Raw genomic sequence first — 18876 nt, 5'->3', positions numbered from 1 at the left:
CCATCCTCAGCTACGTCGTGGAGAACGGAGTCCTGGGCCCAGACCCGGACCGCATGCTCCCCCTCCCTCCCTCCCCCTCCCTCATTGCCCCAAGGCCCTCAAACGGTGCTTGGGGTTCTTCTCATACTACGCCCAGTGGGTCCCTCAATATGCGGACAAAGCCCGCCCACTCTTTAAGGCCACACGATTTCCCCTGTCAGCTGAGGCACGCCAGGCCTTCAGCTGCATCAAGGAGGATATCGCCAAAGCAGCCATGCGGGCGGTGGATGAATCCACTCCCTTTCAGGTTGAGAGCGACGCCTCAGATGTAGCTCTAGCAGCCACTTTAAATCAGGCAGGGAGGCCCGTTGCATTTTTCTCCCGTACCCTATCCGCTTCAGAACTCCGACACACCTCAGTTGAGAAGGAAGCACAAGCCATCGTGGAGGCTGTTCGTCACTGGAGGCACTACCTCGCAGGTAGGAGGTTCACCCTCATCACCGACCAACGATCGGTTGCCTTTATGTTTGACAACTCGCAAAGGGGCAAAATACAAAATGATAAAATCCTTCGGTGGAGGATCGAACTCTCCACCTATAGTTACGATACTAAATATCGACCGGGGAAGCTCAACGAGCCCTCGGATGCCCTATCCCGTGGGGCATGCGCCAGCGCGCAGATCAGCCGTCTGAAAGCCATCCACGTTGATCTCTGCCATCCAGGGGTCACCCCGCTCGCCCACTACATCAGAGCCCGAAACCTGCCTTTCTCCAACGAGGAGGTAAAAGCGGTCACCAGGGACTGCCCGATCTGTGCAGAGTGCAAACTGCACTTCTATAGACCAGACAGAGCCCGCCTGGTCAAGGCTTCTAGGCCCTTTGAACGCCTTGCGATCGATTTTAAGGGCCACTCCCCTCCACTAACAAGAACATTTATTTCCTCAACATCATCGACGAGTTCTCCCGATTCCCTTTTGCCATTCTATGCCCTGATATGACCTCCCACACAGTCATTAGGGCCCTGCATAGTGTCTTCACCCTGTTCGGTTTCCCCAGCTACATGCACAGCGACCGGGGTTCGTCCTTTATGAGCGACGAGCTGCGTCAGTACCTGCTCGACAAGGGCATCGCCTCGAGCAGGACTACCAGTTACAACCCCAGGGGGAACGGGCAGGTGGAGAGGGAGAACGCGACGGTCTGGAAGACCGTCCTGCTGACCCTCCGGTCTAGAAAACTCCAAGTCTCCCAATGGCAAGAAGTCCTCCCAGACGCGCTCCACGCAATCAGATCCCTCCTCTGTACAGCTACAAATCAAACCCCTCACGAGCGACTCTTCATTTTTTCTAGGGGCACTACCACGGGAGTCTCACTTCCGGCGTGGCTGAGGACACCAGTCCCGGTCCTCTTGAGGAAGCACGTCAGGGGGCACAAAACTAACCCCCTTGAAAAGGTGCACCTCCTCGATTTCAACCCCCAGTACGCATTCGTGGAGTTCCCGGACGGTCGCCAGGACACAGTATCCCTTCGGGACCTGGCATCCGCTGGATCCAGCCCCCCCTACCCCTGCTGAGGAACCCCTTACCCCGTTCCCTATGCTGCCGCCCCCTCGCGCCCCCGATTCCACAAGCTTACCCCACCGGTTCCACGCGCCAGAACCAGCCCGCCCCCAGCGCCCCCAGTCGAGCCAGAGGTGTATAAAGTTCGGACGGGACACGCCCCAGAGTCTGCCATCGTACCCCAGCTCTCAACACCCACCCAGCCACCGCAAGAGGCTGAAACCCGGTGCTCCGCAGATCGAAAAGAACAATTCATCCACCGGACAGACTAACTCTGTGAGCCACCACCCCCGCTGGACTTGATTTTTTCACAGGGGGTGAATGTGGTGAATGTGATTCACACCGGATTATAATCTGCATATACATGTGTCTGTATTGTAAGTGCAGTTGCACTACCTGTCCTCCGGGGGTGTAGCTCTGGGAATGCTCGAGTTGTATGGGGCTTCTCCCTTGGCTCTGCCCAGGACTCCTCCCCCGGAAGCTGCTGTATAAAAGCTCAGTGCCACATGGTCAGCCGGCCAGTTCACCGAACGTTCAATGGCTAACCAGCTGGCTCTGTTGTGAGTATATTAAAACCGCTATTCTAATCCTACAAGCACGTGTCCGTAGAATTGTTGGTTCCAACATGTACTTCCAGCACAAATCTCTGGATATAAATCAGATGCATCAACCTCCCTAACCCAGTCACACAGGCTTAATTGGGAGTGCCACACTCTGGGACCTCCTTCAGGAATATGGCTCAATTATTAATCTTACTAAGCCTTCGGAGAAACATTATTTTCTTAATGGACAAAAAATAATTAAATACAGCAACATCAATGAACCCAGACATATCAGTAACAGGTACCTTCCTTATTTGGGTATATTTGAAGGTTTTACAAACACACTCAGATAGACATATTAACGTCAATGCATAGAATTTTGCAGAAATATTAAACATTTTGAACAGTTTTGTTTTAAGTTGGAGAACTAGAATCATATTTCGCTTCAGGTTTTTAAAATTCATCTCCTTTTTTAATAATCCTCCTAGAACCCTGCTCCAACTCCATCACAAATTCATCCCTATTTATTGGTCGTGTGGATGTACAGGCTGGGATTTTCTGGGTTCCTGCGAATCATCGTGAGCAGAGTGGAAAAATTGTCGGACCAATCAAAGATGTACAGGTTAGGTGGAATGGCCATGCTAAATTGCCCCTTAATGTCCAACGGCTAGGTGTGGTTACGGGGATGGCGTGGGTGTGTCGGCCTGGGTAGGGTGCTCTTTCAGAGGGTCCGTGTAGACTCGATGGGCTGAATGGCCTCCTTCTGCACTGTAGGTATTCTATGATTCTCTGACTTTGGGTGGGAATTTCTAGGACCCACCTGTAGTTTGGATGGCTAATCATCTAATTTCCTTTCCTTCCTTCCCTGTAATGAAGTGTCTAATGTCATCTCTATGGCAGCACAGGTGCGACTATGCTTGCAAGCATTCCCTCTATGATGCAGCATGTCAGAGCCCCAGCATGTTCTGCCACCAGATATTGCATATTGTTAAATAAATTCTAAAACAGCTAATGGGAATTCCAGAAATTCATGAGAGACTGTAAAGATTGAATAAATCTCCAGCTTTCCAGTTCCATGTGACAATTTTCTAAACGATATGTGAAAGGAAGATAGTAATGCTGAAACTTTTGTTTACCTATGTGGTAGAGTCCAATCCAGTCTGTGGGGTCCACCTCTTCTTTAATATCCCAGTAGATAATCAGATTCTGTGTTTGTCCAAGTGTGTATTCATACATGCTAGCCGTCAGACTGGAGCGACTGTCCGAAGTCACCAAATCTGTGTCACTGTTTGCTCTGTGGAAATTCAAGCTCTCCGACCTGGCGCTCTGAGAAGCCAGGCTTTGCAAGTTTTCAGGACTCAGGGTGTAGCGAAGTTGAGGGTTTCTGCGTCGGACAAAAGACCCATTGTCCCTGGTGGAGCCCGACATTTTCGCTGTGTCTTCAAGTCAACGTCTCTATGTTGAAAATCTGTTCAGGAAGAGAAACAAACCATCAGTGGATTCTGCGATGTGAAAGAGGTAAGTCAAGTTAACAAGGTCAGGAATTTATACTCTGACTTTTGGCACGTAATCTTATGTTGATCCAGTAATAGCTTTATTAACATGCACATTACAACAGCTTACTAATGGCTTTTAATATTCACTGTCGAGGAAAGTAAATGAGCTCAAGTCAATTGAAGCTTTCTCTTGTAAACTGGCACAGCCACACATTTTCTAAGTACAGCTGGCAAAGTCCGCAATGTACTGAATGCCTCTTTCTTCTGGCAAAATACAGATTCCAGGCAGTGAAATATACAACAGATTTCAAATGCCAACAAACTAAAGTTATATAATTCACCCGGTCACAAATGCATTGATGTTTGAGTAATTCTACTCTCTAAGCCTTTCCAAGCAGAGTAACTATTGGTGATGAACCAGAGCAATGAGTAATATCAATTTCTTCCACAACACTCCATAAAAAGTGCCGAGGACTTGGACATGGCCTACCCCACAATGGAGTCAGACAGGTTGAGAGTGACGGGTGTGGGCTCAGGATCCTAACCAAACCATCCCAAACCCTTCAATGGAACTGGTGAAAATTGGGGATTGGGGCCCAGCCGCCATTTTTACACCCAACAGAATCTCCCCGACTCCATGAATATCCAGCCCTTGGAGCTGGGGACGGAGCTGAGAACAGCCTCCCCAATGTTCAACCAGGAGAAATTTTGTTTCCGCCAAAAATAGGTGTCAGGTATACAATCTGACAACACCAACAACGGAGGATAGTCAATATTTATCACTTAATCATTTCACTGTTCATTTCTATAAACCGTTGCTTTTTGTGGGACCTTTATGTGTGTAAATTAATTGCGGTGTTTATATACACACACCAGCGTCTGCACTTCAAAAGTGATCAGTTGTTGTGAAGCACTTTGAATGTCTCAAGGACATGGAAGGTGTGACATCAAAGGTACAATCGTGCTTCTCTTTGTACGATCCACCATACTCCAAAGTGTCACACATGCCTCATTGTTTCTCACACCTGCTTGATTAGCTGAAATATCATTTGCAAAAAGAACTTAATTAACAATGCTGATTGCTTAAAGTAACATTGAACACATACTTCACTGACACCTTTCCTGCAATGAACAAGTCGTAAATAACTAACATTAAAATGAAGAACAATGAGGAGAAAGAGAGCCCAAGAAAAAGCATTTTCAGTCACCATCATGCTTCATTTAAAAAAAAATAATTTACAGGATGTGAGCGAGGCTGGTTCGGCCAGCATTTATTGCCCATCCATAGTTACCCTTCAGAGGGTGGTGGTGAGTTGCCTTCTTGACCGTGCAGTCCTCGAGGGGTAGGTACACCCACAGTGCTGTTAGGGAGGGAGTTCCAGGATTTTGCCCCAGCAACAGCGAAGGAGCGGCGATATATTTCCAAGTCACGGTGGTGAGTGACTTGGAGGGGAACCTCCAGGTGGGTGGTGTTCCCAGTTATCTGCTGCTCTTGTTCTTCTAGGTGGTAAAAACCAACAACCTACATTTAAATATAGTACATAAAGTGCCTTTCATGTTGATCCAAATCCCAAAGCACTTCAGCGGCATAATATGATCTAAAAAAGATCATAATAATAAAAACAATGGGAAAAGTAATCACAGAAAAAAATTGACTCTCACTGAAACTCTCTGGGTAGGATTCTCCTTCCAGCAACGCCAGAATTGCAAATCGCGATCGGGCGAAGAATCGCGCATCAGCCAAAAATTGAAGTTGGCGTCGGGCACCCAACAGAATGCCATGCTCTCATGCTTCAATAATAGCGTGAATGCATTCCATGCCCCACATCGGTGTGGGCATGCAAATTGTACAGTAATGGCCATTAGCATATTAACAGGCCCAACCTGGTATTCTCCAGCCCCCTGCAATGCTCCACCTCCAGCAGGCGGACGTGACACCAGGGCGGTTCACTTGTGATATTTAACAATGGGAACCAGGTGCTGCGGCTGTAGAGGGAGAGAGAGGAGGTAAGCCAAGGTTCCAAATGCGCAATCGTAGGCTGACAGTTGTGCCGTTGGCTGGGGAGTGTCTTCCAGGGCCAGGGGGAGTAGCTGGGGGGCAACCAGGAGATGGGCCATGGGTGTACCCAGGGACCGGAGTGGCCAAGCACGGACACCCATTGCCATGGCCTACAAGGTAGCCATTTGGTTCCGCAGTCCATTTACTGTCCACTGTGATCCGTAAATATGCAGAGCTCCACCGGCCTTATGGCTGCCCCTGAGCCTCCGCTGAGAATCCCACCATCTGTACTTTTAGACATCTTTCAACACGTTTTGTTGGTATAAATTCTCAGTTTGAGTTTTGCTCCTTTCCTGAATTTGCTTCAATTAGCTGGACCTTCCCAGTACAGAGCTCTACTACACACCAGGTGATCCCAGGTTGGACACATCAACTAAATGAGCTATCCTGACAGCAAGGAACATACAATGAAACATCAAGAGACAGCGCTGACAACACTGGGTATCATATGGTAGGACACATAACCAAATCAAAATCAGCTTTTTGGGGGAAAGAACTGGTTAACTCACATAAACCCAACATTAATGATGTAAACCATTTTGTTTAAGCTGGAAGGAGAGGTGACATAGAAAAAAGTGCCTGGGATAAAATAAATGAATACATCTTTCCTTGTTGGGATGAGTGCTTGATTATAACGACCCACACACATACTTCTAGCAGCTATCAAGTTAGGAGTCTGATCCCTGCCTACCCCCAAACACAGACAAATATCCAATTTTATTTGTAATTTAAAGCTAAATGACCAATCCAAGAAAACGGAGAGAAAAAAGCTTTGGCTGCCAATTGCAAAGCTACAGCACTTAAACTTTCCATTCAACCCACATCAATCAAAATTTATGGAAGAACACTTCTGCTGTAAAAAGTTAATTTTTCAGTGATCAAGTGACTGTGAGAAAGGCAGTTTTTTTCCCCCAATTACACATTCAAGGGCAGCAGAACCAAATTTTAAAAACTATATTTGTCTGGTTTAGCACAACATTGAAAACCTATCTTTTGGCCAAGAGTAGGAATTGTTTTCATAATTGCTGTAGTCAGGTTTGCCAATCACACAGCTACAGGTAGCCACCTCAATTGTTCTTGTGTTAGTCACTTGCAAAATTTGCAAGTACGGGGCAGCACTGTGGCGCAGTGGTTAGCATTGCTGCCTCACGGCGCCGAGGTCCCAGGTTCAATCACGGCTCTGGGCCACTGTCCGTGTGGAGTTTGCACATTCTCCCCGTGTTTACGTGGGTTTTGCCCCCACAACCCAAAGATGTGCAGGGTAGGTGGATTGGCCACGCTAAATCGCCCCTTAATTAGAAAAAATGAATTGGGTCTACTAAATTTATGAAGAAAAATAAGGTTTGCAAGTACGCTTTATAGGGGCAACAGTATATTCTTCTCACAGTGCTTGTAGCATATGGCCCTCTCCTGTATTTGCAGAAGGGAATACACGTGAGAGGTGGTGATTCACTTAATGTACAACATCTGAACAGTTCAAGGAGAACCCTTGGAGATTCTGAATGTAGATGCAAGAGGAAGTGAAAGATCTTGGTTAGAGTTATACTTTGGTTTTCACCTTTTTATCTCCTCATTTACTAATTCTTTCACATATAGGTATATACAGTAGCATAAAACACTAGAATATGTTGCCAGGTAAGCTACTTTGCTCATGCATCCTACTGCTAGCTGTGGTTTTACGAAATGGAGAAAAAACATTTCCTCATCACACCTATTCGTAAGGTTACATTTGGTTGTCTTTGCAGAAGATATATCATCACAAGATGGAATAAAAGAATACACTGCAAGTGCAATAAATCCTTGTTTATGTCTGTAGCCAAGGCATTGAATTATATGATGAATAAGTGGCATTGAGGGTCTATGCAATCGACCTGCCCTAGATTCATTGACAGTAAAAACAAAATTGTTAATGAGGCACTTGCCTCATATTGCAATCTTGGTGCATGTAAAATTGATGTTGAATGGTTGGCCTATAAAACCATGTGCGCCTCTGTTCCTTAAAAGAAAACCTGTTGATAGAGTGCCATGCAGCTGCATGTTAACTCAGCAATTTTGTGTGGTCCCTTAGGTTTCATTACTGCAGCTATTCATATTTTATTAAAACACTGCCCAAATGACATTTGTGGCTGTTAGTCAAGGCCACTGTAACTGAGCTCGACTGAAGTAGGATCTGTTTGGTATCTCTGTCTGGTTACTGATATAGAAGGGCAGGACAAGGCACGCAGTAAAGAAAATGGCCCATATCTTGCAGTAAAAATAACGGTGAAGCTATCAGCACTCACTGTTAATAAGGGCTAATTATACAGCAACTGTCAACATGAAAATCAGGAAAACGCAGTTTGAATTGTCCCCCTTCTCCAAAAGCTTCATTATAATAATATCCCACTGAGAGCCTTGGCATTGAAACAGATGGAACGGTGTGAACTAACTGTATTTACATGATTGATACCAACTAGCTACAACAGAAACAGTTCAACCTTGTCCATTCCAGTCTAAGAAAAAAATCTAATGACTCCCTGGTGCCAAAAATGTAACTTTTGCAAATTTAGAGTCGCATTCCTTCAGATTTAATCTCAACAGCTGTCATTACCATTGTCATATCCTTGGCATTAATAAAAAGATCTTCTTCACGGGAGGTGCAGTGGTTTTCATTTTACAGTTCTGTAATTACTCCCATCCCACCTGCTCCCGTGCTGCACCCTAAACCAGGATGGTACAACACAAAGCGTTACAACTACATTTAACAATATAATGCAAGATCAGCCAGCATACATTCGCAGAATCTAGAACACAAGGGCACGCCGATCATTTAGGACTGAAATGAGGAGTAATTTCTTTACTTATATGGTTGTGAATCTCTGGAATTCTCTACTCCAAAGGATTGGGGCTGCTTCATCTTTATGCTGAGACAGACAGATATTTGGTCTGTCAGGAAATCAAAAAGGCCTTGGACGGAATTTTGATGCCCTCTCCTGTGGCGAGCTTGGTGGCGGAAGGACATTTAATCAGGCAGCAGGATGGCAGGTGGGGGCCCTGCTGCCTTCCCACCTCTGCCCTGATTAGGGCCTTGGCAAGAAGGCCCACTCGCTGATTGCTCGCAGGCGGGTCCTGCTGGGGTGGAGGTCAGCCTCTCCACCCAGTGCCTCGGTACGGCTTGGGACCTGATGGAGTTCCTGTACTTGGAAAAGATTAAGTTTACCTAGAGGGGGGACGATTGAGGGGTTCCACAAGAGATGGAGTCTGTTTATTCTTCACTTTAAAGAGTTGGTTACCGTCAGCTGCTGAGGGGGGGGGGGGGGGGGGGGGGGGGGGGGGGGGGGGGGGGGGGGGGGGGCTATTCTTTGAGGCTATTCTTGGGGTGTTAGTTGGTAGAGTGGAGGGGGGATTCTATTGTTCTTGTTGTTTTGCATTGTTTTATGTATAAAATGTTAAAAAACAAATAATATCTTCCACAAAAATACTTTTGAGTCCAAATGACCCTTCAACAGAACTACAGAAGTAACCACCTGAACACATATCAAATATTTCCATTAATATATCCATCAATCAATATGTCACTTTGATAAAAATAAACCTCTTCATAGAGAGCAAACCCTATTTATGATCCTGTTACAATGCCTGTCGAAAACTAGTCTAACCGCTACTTGGCGCAAAGACCTATTAAAGAACAATTAGCTTCCAACTGACCAAGGAAGTCACGGCTATTGCACCTTTCATTCCTAAAAGCACCAATCATCCTTGTTTTGACGCAGAAGTGTGCATTAGCCCTGGATCACTTAAATTCGCTAGCCCCAGAGTCAGGAGGCTATTGGTTCAAGGCCCACACCAAGGACTTGAGCACAAAATCTTGGGTAGTACTGAGGGAACAACACACCATCAGAGTGATCAACTTGCAGAGGAGATATTAACTAAAGCCTTATCTATGCTCTCAGATTGACACAAAAGATCCCATGGCGCTACTTCAGAGTAGAACAGGAGAACTCTCCCCAAGGTCCTGGCCAATAATTGTCCCTCGACGACACTCCAAAAGAGATTTTTGTCCATTAGTACTCCGCTATTTGAAATGAAATGAAAATCGCTTATTGTCACGAGTAGGCTTCAATGAAGTTACTGTGAAAAGCCCCTAGTCACCACATTCTGGCGCCTGTCCGGGGAGGCTGGTACGGGAATCGAACCGTGCTGCTGGCCTGCTTGGTCTGCTTTAAAAGTCAGCGATTTAGCCCAGTGAGGTAAACCAGCCCCTTATGGGATTTATGGAATCTTGTGCAAGTGGTGAATGCATTCACCATAATGCATGCATGACACCGTAACCTGTGACCTATGGCCTGGAAGTGATATGAACTGCTTCCAGGTACTGTACTGTAACCCCAGTATGGCTCTGCCTCTGCCCATACTGGGGCCATGTATAAGGCCGGCCTCTCGTGGGCGGCATTCATCTGTACTACTGACTCTGGCTAGGCAAGTTCATGACTAATAAAGTCTACTGTTCACTCGCTCTCTCTGCCTCTCTGTGAATTGAAGATATATCAGTGAACAAGTTGGTTTCTGTGTTTCCTACAATAGAACAGTGACTACACTTCAAAAGTAGCAGTGACCATAAAATACCATTGAGAAATCCCAAGCTCATGAAGGGTGTCCGAAAAATGTGCACGTCTTTCTATCGTTTCAGAATGACGCATTGCACGGTATAATACATGTTATTGTAGAACAGCAAGCACATCAAAATGTTGCATCTTAGGAGAGGAATTTTATATCTTTGAGTTTACGACTCAATTGCATTCCAAAGTAAACTGCAGGAAACTGAACAGAAATCTAAATGATGTCAATGGGGATTCATTTAATATTGCAACTGTGAAAATGGCAGATGCTTCCTGTGCCATTCAAAAATGAACTGGGGAAGTGAGTGCACTGCTGCATGCAAAGAGATCTGTCATAACTGGTTTCCATTCGTGCTTCCTGTTGATTCCACCACTGAAGACATACCCAATTAGAAATCCAACTAAATTCATTAGTACAGCTAAAAGGGTCATATCAATCAGCTTGTATTAAAGTTGGAAATCTTGCAACGTTTGCCCTTCTTATTGGAAATAAGTTGTGACATCTCTTTCATTTCTCACCACCTTGCTCAGCAGAAGCACCATTGTGCTCTCAGCAAAACAAACGTGAGCACGGGAAATTCTTCTGTCTATACAGGAAATGGGAACAGTTAGTCACGACTGAAGCGCTACCCAACCCATAAAAGGCTACTGCGCACACAGGATAGCTAGATTATCTGCCAATGTAGCAGTCGCCGTTCTCAGAAGAAGCAACTGTGCACAATAAGCAGCAGGAAGAAACCCTCGTTCGCAATCACAAATGAGCTAAACGTGGCTTTGTTGGAGATGGGGACGATGCCAAGTATCGGTTTACACCAAATGGTCCCGCCATGGATACATGTAGACTTTCCATGAAGTCTATGAAATAATCCCTCAACCAGATGAGAGGAGAAGGTTGGGGAGCGGCGGGGGGAGGGGGATGAATAAAGCAACAAAAATAAACAAGGCCCCTCTCTGTATAAGTTGATGGTGGTTAGTGTTAAACCTGCACAAGTAGCAGACAAGATATCTACTCCCAAAGTCCCTGAATACTTGGTCTTCTTTACAGCTGCTGTAGTTTTCAGCGATGTGTCTCACCTTTGGTGGTTGGACAGGGGAGGTGAGGGACCAGCACTGCTAGAGTACCGAGAAACTGGCCTGGGTTTGAACAGATGTGTAAAACATTCCCAAGAATGTCTCTTTCAACTGAGTACTCAATAAAATTGGTTGGAAAGAACATTTATAATAGAATTGGATGGAAAGAAAATTGTATGTCCACTGGAAGTTATTCTAAAATTATCAAAATAGCTTACTTTGAGGCAGTCAAATATCTAAATATGGTGGGACTGTTTACAGGACCAAATTTTTCAAGAGCTGATTGTATTGAATGTGATTTATGAATCAAGTGGGTATGCATGCCATTAATCATCGGCTTTAACCCTGTTAAAAGCAGTTGAAATGTGCCAGACTGTTGTTGGAGTCAGTTATTCTTTGGACAGGATTTTCTGCCCCTCATCACATCGCGGCAGTGGAGACGGCCCGCCGTGGGCCGCAGGCAGAATCTTCCGATCTGACTGCTGTTGACAGGGTTTCCTGTTGTTTGTACCCTCTGCGCCAGGGAATCTGTGGTGCAAGCTTGCCGTTGGCAAGATGGGACATTGGGAATGGCTGAAAAACCCTGCCCTTTATCTTTGATTTGTCGGACCTGTCTCACCACTGTCTCTATTGTTTATACGTGGACTCAAAAATGAAAAAAATAGTGATGTGGTCACCTTATGGATGTCTATATTAAAACAAAAAATGTAAATACAGAAACGTATACACAGCTGTGATCTCGATGGAGACCAGTAACTTTAGAAAGAAATTTGAACTCTCGGTTATTAGCTGAAATAGTTACTCCGCAAGATTTCACGTTTTAAACAAATAAAAATTACTGTACTAAAGTTAAACAAACATTCATGAATACAGTGGGAGCACTCTAGTTAGTTTACTTAGCACTATATTTTGTAAGCACTTACATCTCCCCGCGAATTCTCCCGCCCTCCAAAAGTCGGCGAGGCATGAGTCACACTGCCCGCCCTGGAGAATGGCGGGGACCGGTGCGACTCAATGGGCCTCGGGGCTGCCCGAAGTCTCTGGCCCACGATGGGCCGAAGTTCCGCTGGTTTTTTGCTGGTCCCGCCGGCATGGATCAGACTAGGTCCCGTACCGGCGGGACCTGGCGGCGTGAGCGAGCACCGGGCTCCTGGGGGGGTGCGGGGCAATCGGCGGGCGGGCGTGTGCCGAGGGGGGCACTCTTTTACTACGCGTCGGCCGTGTCAGCCTCCGCGATGGCCGACGTGTTGGTGACCCCCGCCCTGTGCATGCGTGAGAATGATATCAGCAGCCTCTGACGCACCGACGCATGCACGGACTCTTGCCGACCGGTGGAGTCCCTTCGGCCCTGGCTGGCATGGCGCCAAAGGCCTTCCACGCCGGCCGGCGGAGCACAACCCACTCCAGCGCCGGCCTAGCCCCAGCAGGTGGTGGGACAGACACACAATGTAGTCTCTAGAGCAAGGTCATGTGACCTGTGACTCGGACATAAAGGGAGACATATCCGGCCATCTTCAGAAGATTAAGAGGGTAATAAGATGGACATGTGAATGGTCAGTCTTAGGTGCAAGCTCCAGAGTAGTTAGCAGACTACAAGATAATGTGTTCTGTATCAGATTGCTATCTTACCACACAAGACTCAATAAAAGATTCTGGTTGGGACAACTCAAAGTGGTTGGTGAGTTCCTTTGTGAAGTACAAAGGACCAAACACAACAAAACCCAGCCTGTTCAATCTTTCTGAAAGGTCCTTGACCTGAAATATTAACTCTACAGATGTTGCTCGACCTGCTCAGCATTTCCTTCATTTTCTGTTTTCATTTTGTATTTCAAACAGTGATAGTATTTTGCTTTTGATTCAGTTTTCTGTATTGTCGTCACACACCCCATTGAGCTACTGAACAGAACAGGACCAGTCGTGTCTTGTATTGTGTCCTGCAGTATTAGTATTTCAGTTTGTAGACACTCTGTTTATTCCCCTCCCGTTGTCTCATTTTTCCCTGACATATTATTTGTCAAACATTAGCCACTAAACATCTTCCCCACTTGCTCAGTTACCTTGGTATTTAATTGGCTGTTTGCTAATTAGAATTAGAATTAGAACAGTACAGCACAGAACAGGCCCTTCGGCCCTCAATGTTGCGCCGAGCAATGATCACCCTACTCAAGCCCACGTATCCACCCTATACCAGTAACCCAACAACCCACATTAACATTATTTTTTAGGACACTAAGGGCAATTTAGCCTGGCCAATCCACCTAACCCGCACATCTTTGGACTGTGGGAGGAAACCGGAGCACCCGGAGGAAACCCACGCACACACGGGGAGGACGTGCAGACTCCGCACAGACAGTGCCCCAGCCGGGAATCGAACCTGGGACCCTGGAGCTGTGAAGCATTGATGCTAACCACCATGCTACCGTTAAACCCCAAACCCATAAAATTGACAGTGGCAAAGTTAGCTGCAGATTCATTTTTTCCTGCACTACAAATCACCTATAAATATTAAAATCATATCTCACACTATCTCAAGGAGAAATTGTATGACAAAAGAATCAGCATTTACCTGCAGTGCCAGTTAAACTGCAAGGTGGTGCTGTGATGGAGCTTTACACAAAATCAGAAAATCAGCTGCTAAGATAGCAGCAATAGTATGTATGCCAGTCCATCTCCCAACGTAAGGGGCAGCACAGTAGCATTGTGGATAGCACAATCGCTTCACAGCTCCAGGGTCCCAGGTTCGATCCCGGCTTGGGTCACTGTCTGTGCGGAGTCTGCACATCCTCCCTGTGTGTGCGTGGGTTTCCTCCGGGTGCTCCAGTTTCCTCCCACAGTCCAAAGATGTGCAGGTTAGGTGGATTGGCCATGATAAATTGCCCTTAGTGTCCAAAATTGCCCTTAGTGTTGGGTGGGGTTACTGGGTTATGGGGATAGGGTGGAGGTGTTAACCTTGGGTAGGGTGTCCTTTCCAGGAGCCGGTGCAGACTCGATGGGCTGAATGGCCTCCTTCAGCACTGTAAATTCTATGTAAATCTATGTAAATCTACGTAAGACCATAAGAAATAGAAGCAGGGGTAGATCATACAGCCCCTTGATTTAGCTCCGTCATTCAAAACGGTCTTGGCTGATTTTCAGCCTCAGTGATAACAAAATCCAATGTAGCGAGAAAGATTTTGTTACTGAAGTTGTCATACTGGAAATGTTTTCAATTTATCAAAGCTTAAAATTGTACAATGCAAAATTTTCTCAATTTTTGATAATGGCTGAAAGAAAATTTTTCAATTTTAAAAAACTCTACATGGCATTTAGAAGTCGAATTTTAAATGATCTCTACTGTTGAAACCATTATTTATCGTGACCAAGGACTGTTTACAAATTAGCCTGCATTATAGGTTTGGCATTTCATTTTGGCCCTGGACTAGCACAATAATGTGTATGTATATGTGCTATATATAGTGCCTTTAATGTAATAAAAAATTCTAAGGCATTTCACAGGAGCATGATGTGGTGAATGTAATATATATATATGATAATTCACACTGTCTTTGTAAGCGCAGTAGCGCTATCCTACCACTAGGGGGAGTAGCTCTGGGAGTACTCAGGAACTTGTACTGGGCTCCACCCTTGGCTCCGCCCACGACTCCTCCCCCAGTGCCGCTGTATAAATACCCTTTTCCAGAGTCAGCCTGAGTTCACTAAGAGTTCATCAACGGGTAACAGGCTGGCTCTGAAGTAAGTCAATTAAAGCCTAGATTCATATCGGAAACACGTGTCTGGTGAATTGATGGTTCCATCACATGATAAAGCAAAGTTTGAAATGTAAGCCTCACACCACCGGCCTTGGGTCACTGACTGTGTGCAGTTTGCACGTTCTCCCATATCTGTATGGATTTCCTCCGGGTACTCTGGGTTTTCTCCCACAGTCCAAAGATGTACAGGTTAGGTGGATTGGCCATGCTTAATTGCCCTTAGTGTCCAAAAGGCTAGGTGGGTTGTGGGGTTATGGCAGGGGTGTGAGGCAGGATAGGGTGCTCTTTTGAGGGTTGGTGCAGACTTGATAGGCCGAATGACCTCCTTATGAACTGTAGCGATTCTATAACCATGTAAAGCAATATTAGGGCAGGTGGTCAAAAGCTTAATCAGAGATGTAAGTAAAGAAAGGTGGAGAGGCAGCAAGATTTGGAAGGGGATCCCAGAACCTAGGGCCTAGGCAATTGTCCCCAAGGGTGGGACAGTTAAAATCAGGGTTGCACAAGAAGCCAGAGTAGTGCAAACATCTGAGGATTGTAAAGTTGGAGGAGATTCTAGAGACATGGAGGGATTTGGAAACAAGGATGAGTGTTTTAAAATTGAGTAGTTGCTTAACTGGGAGCCAATGTCGGTCAATGATCACAGGAGTGATAGTTAAACAGGACTTACTGAAAATAAGGACATCGGCAGCAGAACTTTGGATGCTAACAACGGGTAGAATGGGAGAGGCAGATCAGGAATCCCCAAGTCCATAGGCAGCATTAAAGGGCTCTAAATATTTCAGTAAATGAACATCTGATTTATATAGATTCTAAGAGTTACATATAACATTTCAGTCAACTCCCTATGAAATAAAGTGCATCAGCACAAAGCAAGCAGCTGGGTAATGAGTAGTTAGTGAGTATTTATTTAGCCTGTTAAGTCAGGGAGTAGTCAGATACATACAGGCAAGGCAGGGCATCACAGTCCCCTCTTGTGCATTTTCTGTTCCATTTGGGAACTCCAGGACACTTCTCATGTACTGGACAACCACATGTTCAGGAAGTGTCATTAGATGGACCTTGACCAACAGCTGGATTCAATACAGTGCATCCATGAGAGAGAGAGTTTCATTGAAAGCATGTTTCTGGATGTGGATACCTTGTAGTTTCGGGTTATGCAGACAGGTAGGGGTGGACAACAACCAGGCAGCCATGAAGGACACGGCATGAGTGTATCCCACTCTCCAACCATCATTCAGTTTAGAATACTACTGAAGGTGCATACTGGGGAGTACAGCCAAGTTTGCAGCACCACAGATGGCTCGAGGCAGCAGGAAGATTGGGAAAGCAATTGTGTAAAGGATTTCTATAGTTTCAGAAACAGAAAAGTGTTTCTGCAACCACAGGTGTGAATCAGGATATTATGTTGCCTCTTTGGTACCAGAGTCAACAATGTAATTGAGGGGCTCCAGAGCACTCTGAGAGAAAAGAGGATGAACAGCCAGTGATCCATGATCCATATCAGTAACAATGACATTACCCATTAGAAAACAGAAAAAAGCTAGGAGATAGGGCGAGGGCGATGTTGGGTATGTTACTGTGGGGTATTTGCATGTGGCGGACCATTCTGTTATTTAGAATGTTAATATGTTAAAATGTTAAAATTAAAAATGCCTCAATAAAATATTTCCTAAAAAAAAAAGAAAACAGAAAAAATAGGAGCAGGAAGAGGCCATTTGGCCCTTCAAGCCCGCTCCGCCATTCACTATGATCATCCAACTCAAAAACCTCATCCCACTTTCCCCCATATCCTTTGATCCCCTTTATCCTATGTGCTATATCCAATTGCTTCTTGAAACCATATAAAATTTTGGACTCAACTACTTCCTGAGGTAACGAATTCCAAAAGCTCACCACTCTCCAGGTGAAGAAATATCTCCTCATCTCTGTCCTAAATGGTCCACCCCATATCTTCAGACTGTGCCCCCTGGTTCTGGACACACACAACATCGGGAACATCCTTCCTGCATCTACCCTGTCCAGTGCTGTTAGAATCATAATAATAATCTTTGTTAGTGTCACAGGTAGGCTTACATTAACACTGCAATGAGGTTACTGTGAAAAGTCCATAGTCACCACACTCCAGCGCCTGTTCGGATACACTGGGGAGAATTCAGAATGTCCAATTCACCTAACAAGCACATCTTTGGGGACTTGTGGGAGGAAACCGGAGCATCCGGAGGAAACCCACGCAGACACGGGGAGAACGTGCAGACTCCATACAGACAGTGACCCAAGTCAGAAATTGAACCTAGGAGCCTGGTGCTGTAAAGCAACAGTGCTAACCACTGTGCTACTGTGTCGCCTATATTGTGAATAGCTGGGGTCCTTGAACTGATCCCTGCTGTACCTCGCTAGCCACTGCCTACCATTTTAAAAAGATCCGTTAATTCCTACTCTTTGTTTCCTGTCTGCTAACCAGGTTTCTATCCATCTCAATACACTATCCCCAATCCCATGAGCTTTAATTTTGCACGCTAATCTTTCATACAGGACTTTGTCAAAGGCTTTCTGAAAGCCCAAATGCACCACATCCACTGATTCCCCCTTTATCAACTCTATTAGTTACATCCTCGAAGAATTCCAGTAGATTTGTCAAGCATGATTTCCCCTTCATAAATCCATGCTGACTTTGTCCGCTCCTGCCATTGTTTTCTAAGTACTCTGCTGCAAAATCTTTGATAATGGATTCTAGAATTTTCCCCAATACTGAAGTCTGGCTTACTGGTCTATAATTCCATACTTTCTCTCTACCTTCCTTTTTAAATACTGGAGTTACATTAGCCACCCTCCAAACTGCATGAACTGTTCCAGACTCCATAGAATCTGGAAGATGACCAACAATACATTCATTATTTCTAGAGCCATTAAGATGGATGAGGTTCCAAAGGCAGCTTTTAGAATGTGAGAAAATGAACTAGCAAGCAGGACCACAAAACCTGCTGATTATCCCTGTGCCACATGCTGGTGAGCAAAGAAATACAAGAACAAAGCAGATTAATGTGTGGCTGTAAAGACGGTGCAAAAGGAAGGGCTATATAGTCCGAGGATATTGGGAACAGACCTGGTGACTGGGCATGAGACCTGTACAGGCGAGTCAGGTTGCACTTGAATAGAGCCAGGGCCAATGTCCTTGTGGGCTGTGTCATTGTGGAGGATTTTAACGAACTTGGCAGGGGATGGGAAACAAGAGGTAACATTAGAAAGGAAAATAAGGTGCCCAAATAATTGGGAGAAACAAATAGCACTAGAGTATAGTAAGACATTATTGACTTCCGGTTGCGGCTATGCAGAGCTAAGCCGCACGTTCGGCAGCTCCCGCTTTAATAGGACTTGTGGGCTCTTTTAAGGGCCCCAAACGGCGCTGATTCAACGATTCCCGGTGGATAAAGGGGTCTGGGGCAAAACCCCTCGGGATTTATGGTGCGGACTCGGAGTGGGGCGAGGAGAAAAACGGCAGCAGCTCCCCTGGAAAAGCGGGGGAAGGTGGACAAAATGGCGGCCGCTGGAGCCCCTGAGGAGTGGAGGCAGTGGGCTGAGGAGCAGCAGGCGGCCCTTCTGCGCTATTTTACAGAGCTGAAAGGGGAGTTGCTGGAATCCCTGAAGGTGACGACTAGTAAGCTGCTGGAGACCCAGACAACTCAGGATGCAGCGATACTTGAGTTGCAGCAGCAGGCCTCTGAGCGCGAGGATGAGGTTTCGGCCCTCATGGGGAAGGTGGAGGTGCACGAGGCGCTCCACAAAAAGTGGCAAGATCGTTTCGAGGAGATGGAGTTTCGATCGAG

The 18876-nt window shown here is 45.8% G+C and overlaps 1 protein-coding gene across 4 annotated transcripts in view; it reads right to left on the bottom strand.

Moving 5' to 3' along the window:
* Positions 1-18876, bottom strand: part of LOC119961788 (E3 ubiquitin-protein ligase HECW2-like) — a 514237-nt gene that overhangs the window by 349953 nt on the left and 145408 nt on the right. For all 4 annotated transcript variants that reach the window (XM_038789112.1, XM_038789113.1, XM_038789110.1 and 1 more), the window contains exon 2: positions 3213-3544. In XM_038789112.1, the coding sequence (XP_038645040.1) occupies positions 3213-3504 (292 nt within the window). In that variant the 5' untranslated portion in view covers positions 3505-3544. The remainder of the gene's footprint in view (positions 1-3212; positions 3545-18876) is intronic.

The sequence above is a fragment of the Scyliorhinus canicula genome, chromosome 2 (genome assembly GCF_902713615.1).
Source record: "Scyliorhinus canicula chromosome 2, sScyCan1.1, whole genome shotgun sequence".
Taxonomy (NCBI): Eukaryota; Metazoa; Chordata; class Chondrichthyes; order Carcharhiniformes; family Scyliorhinidae; genus Scyliorhinus; species Scyliorhinus canicula.
The sequence above is the reverse complement of the archived record's forward strand: the minus strand, read 5'-3'. Positions and strand labels throughout refer to the sequence as shown.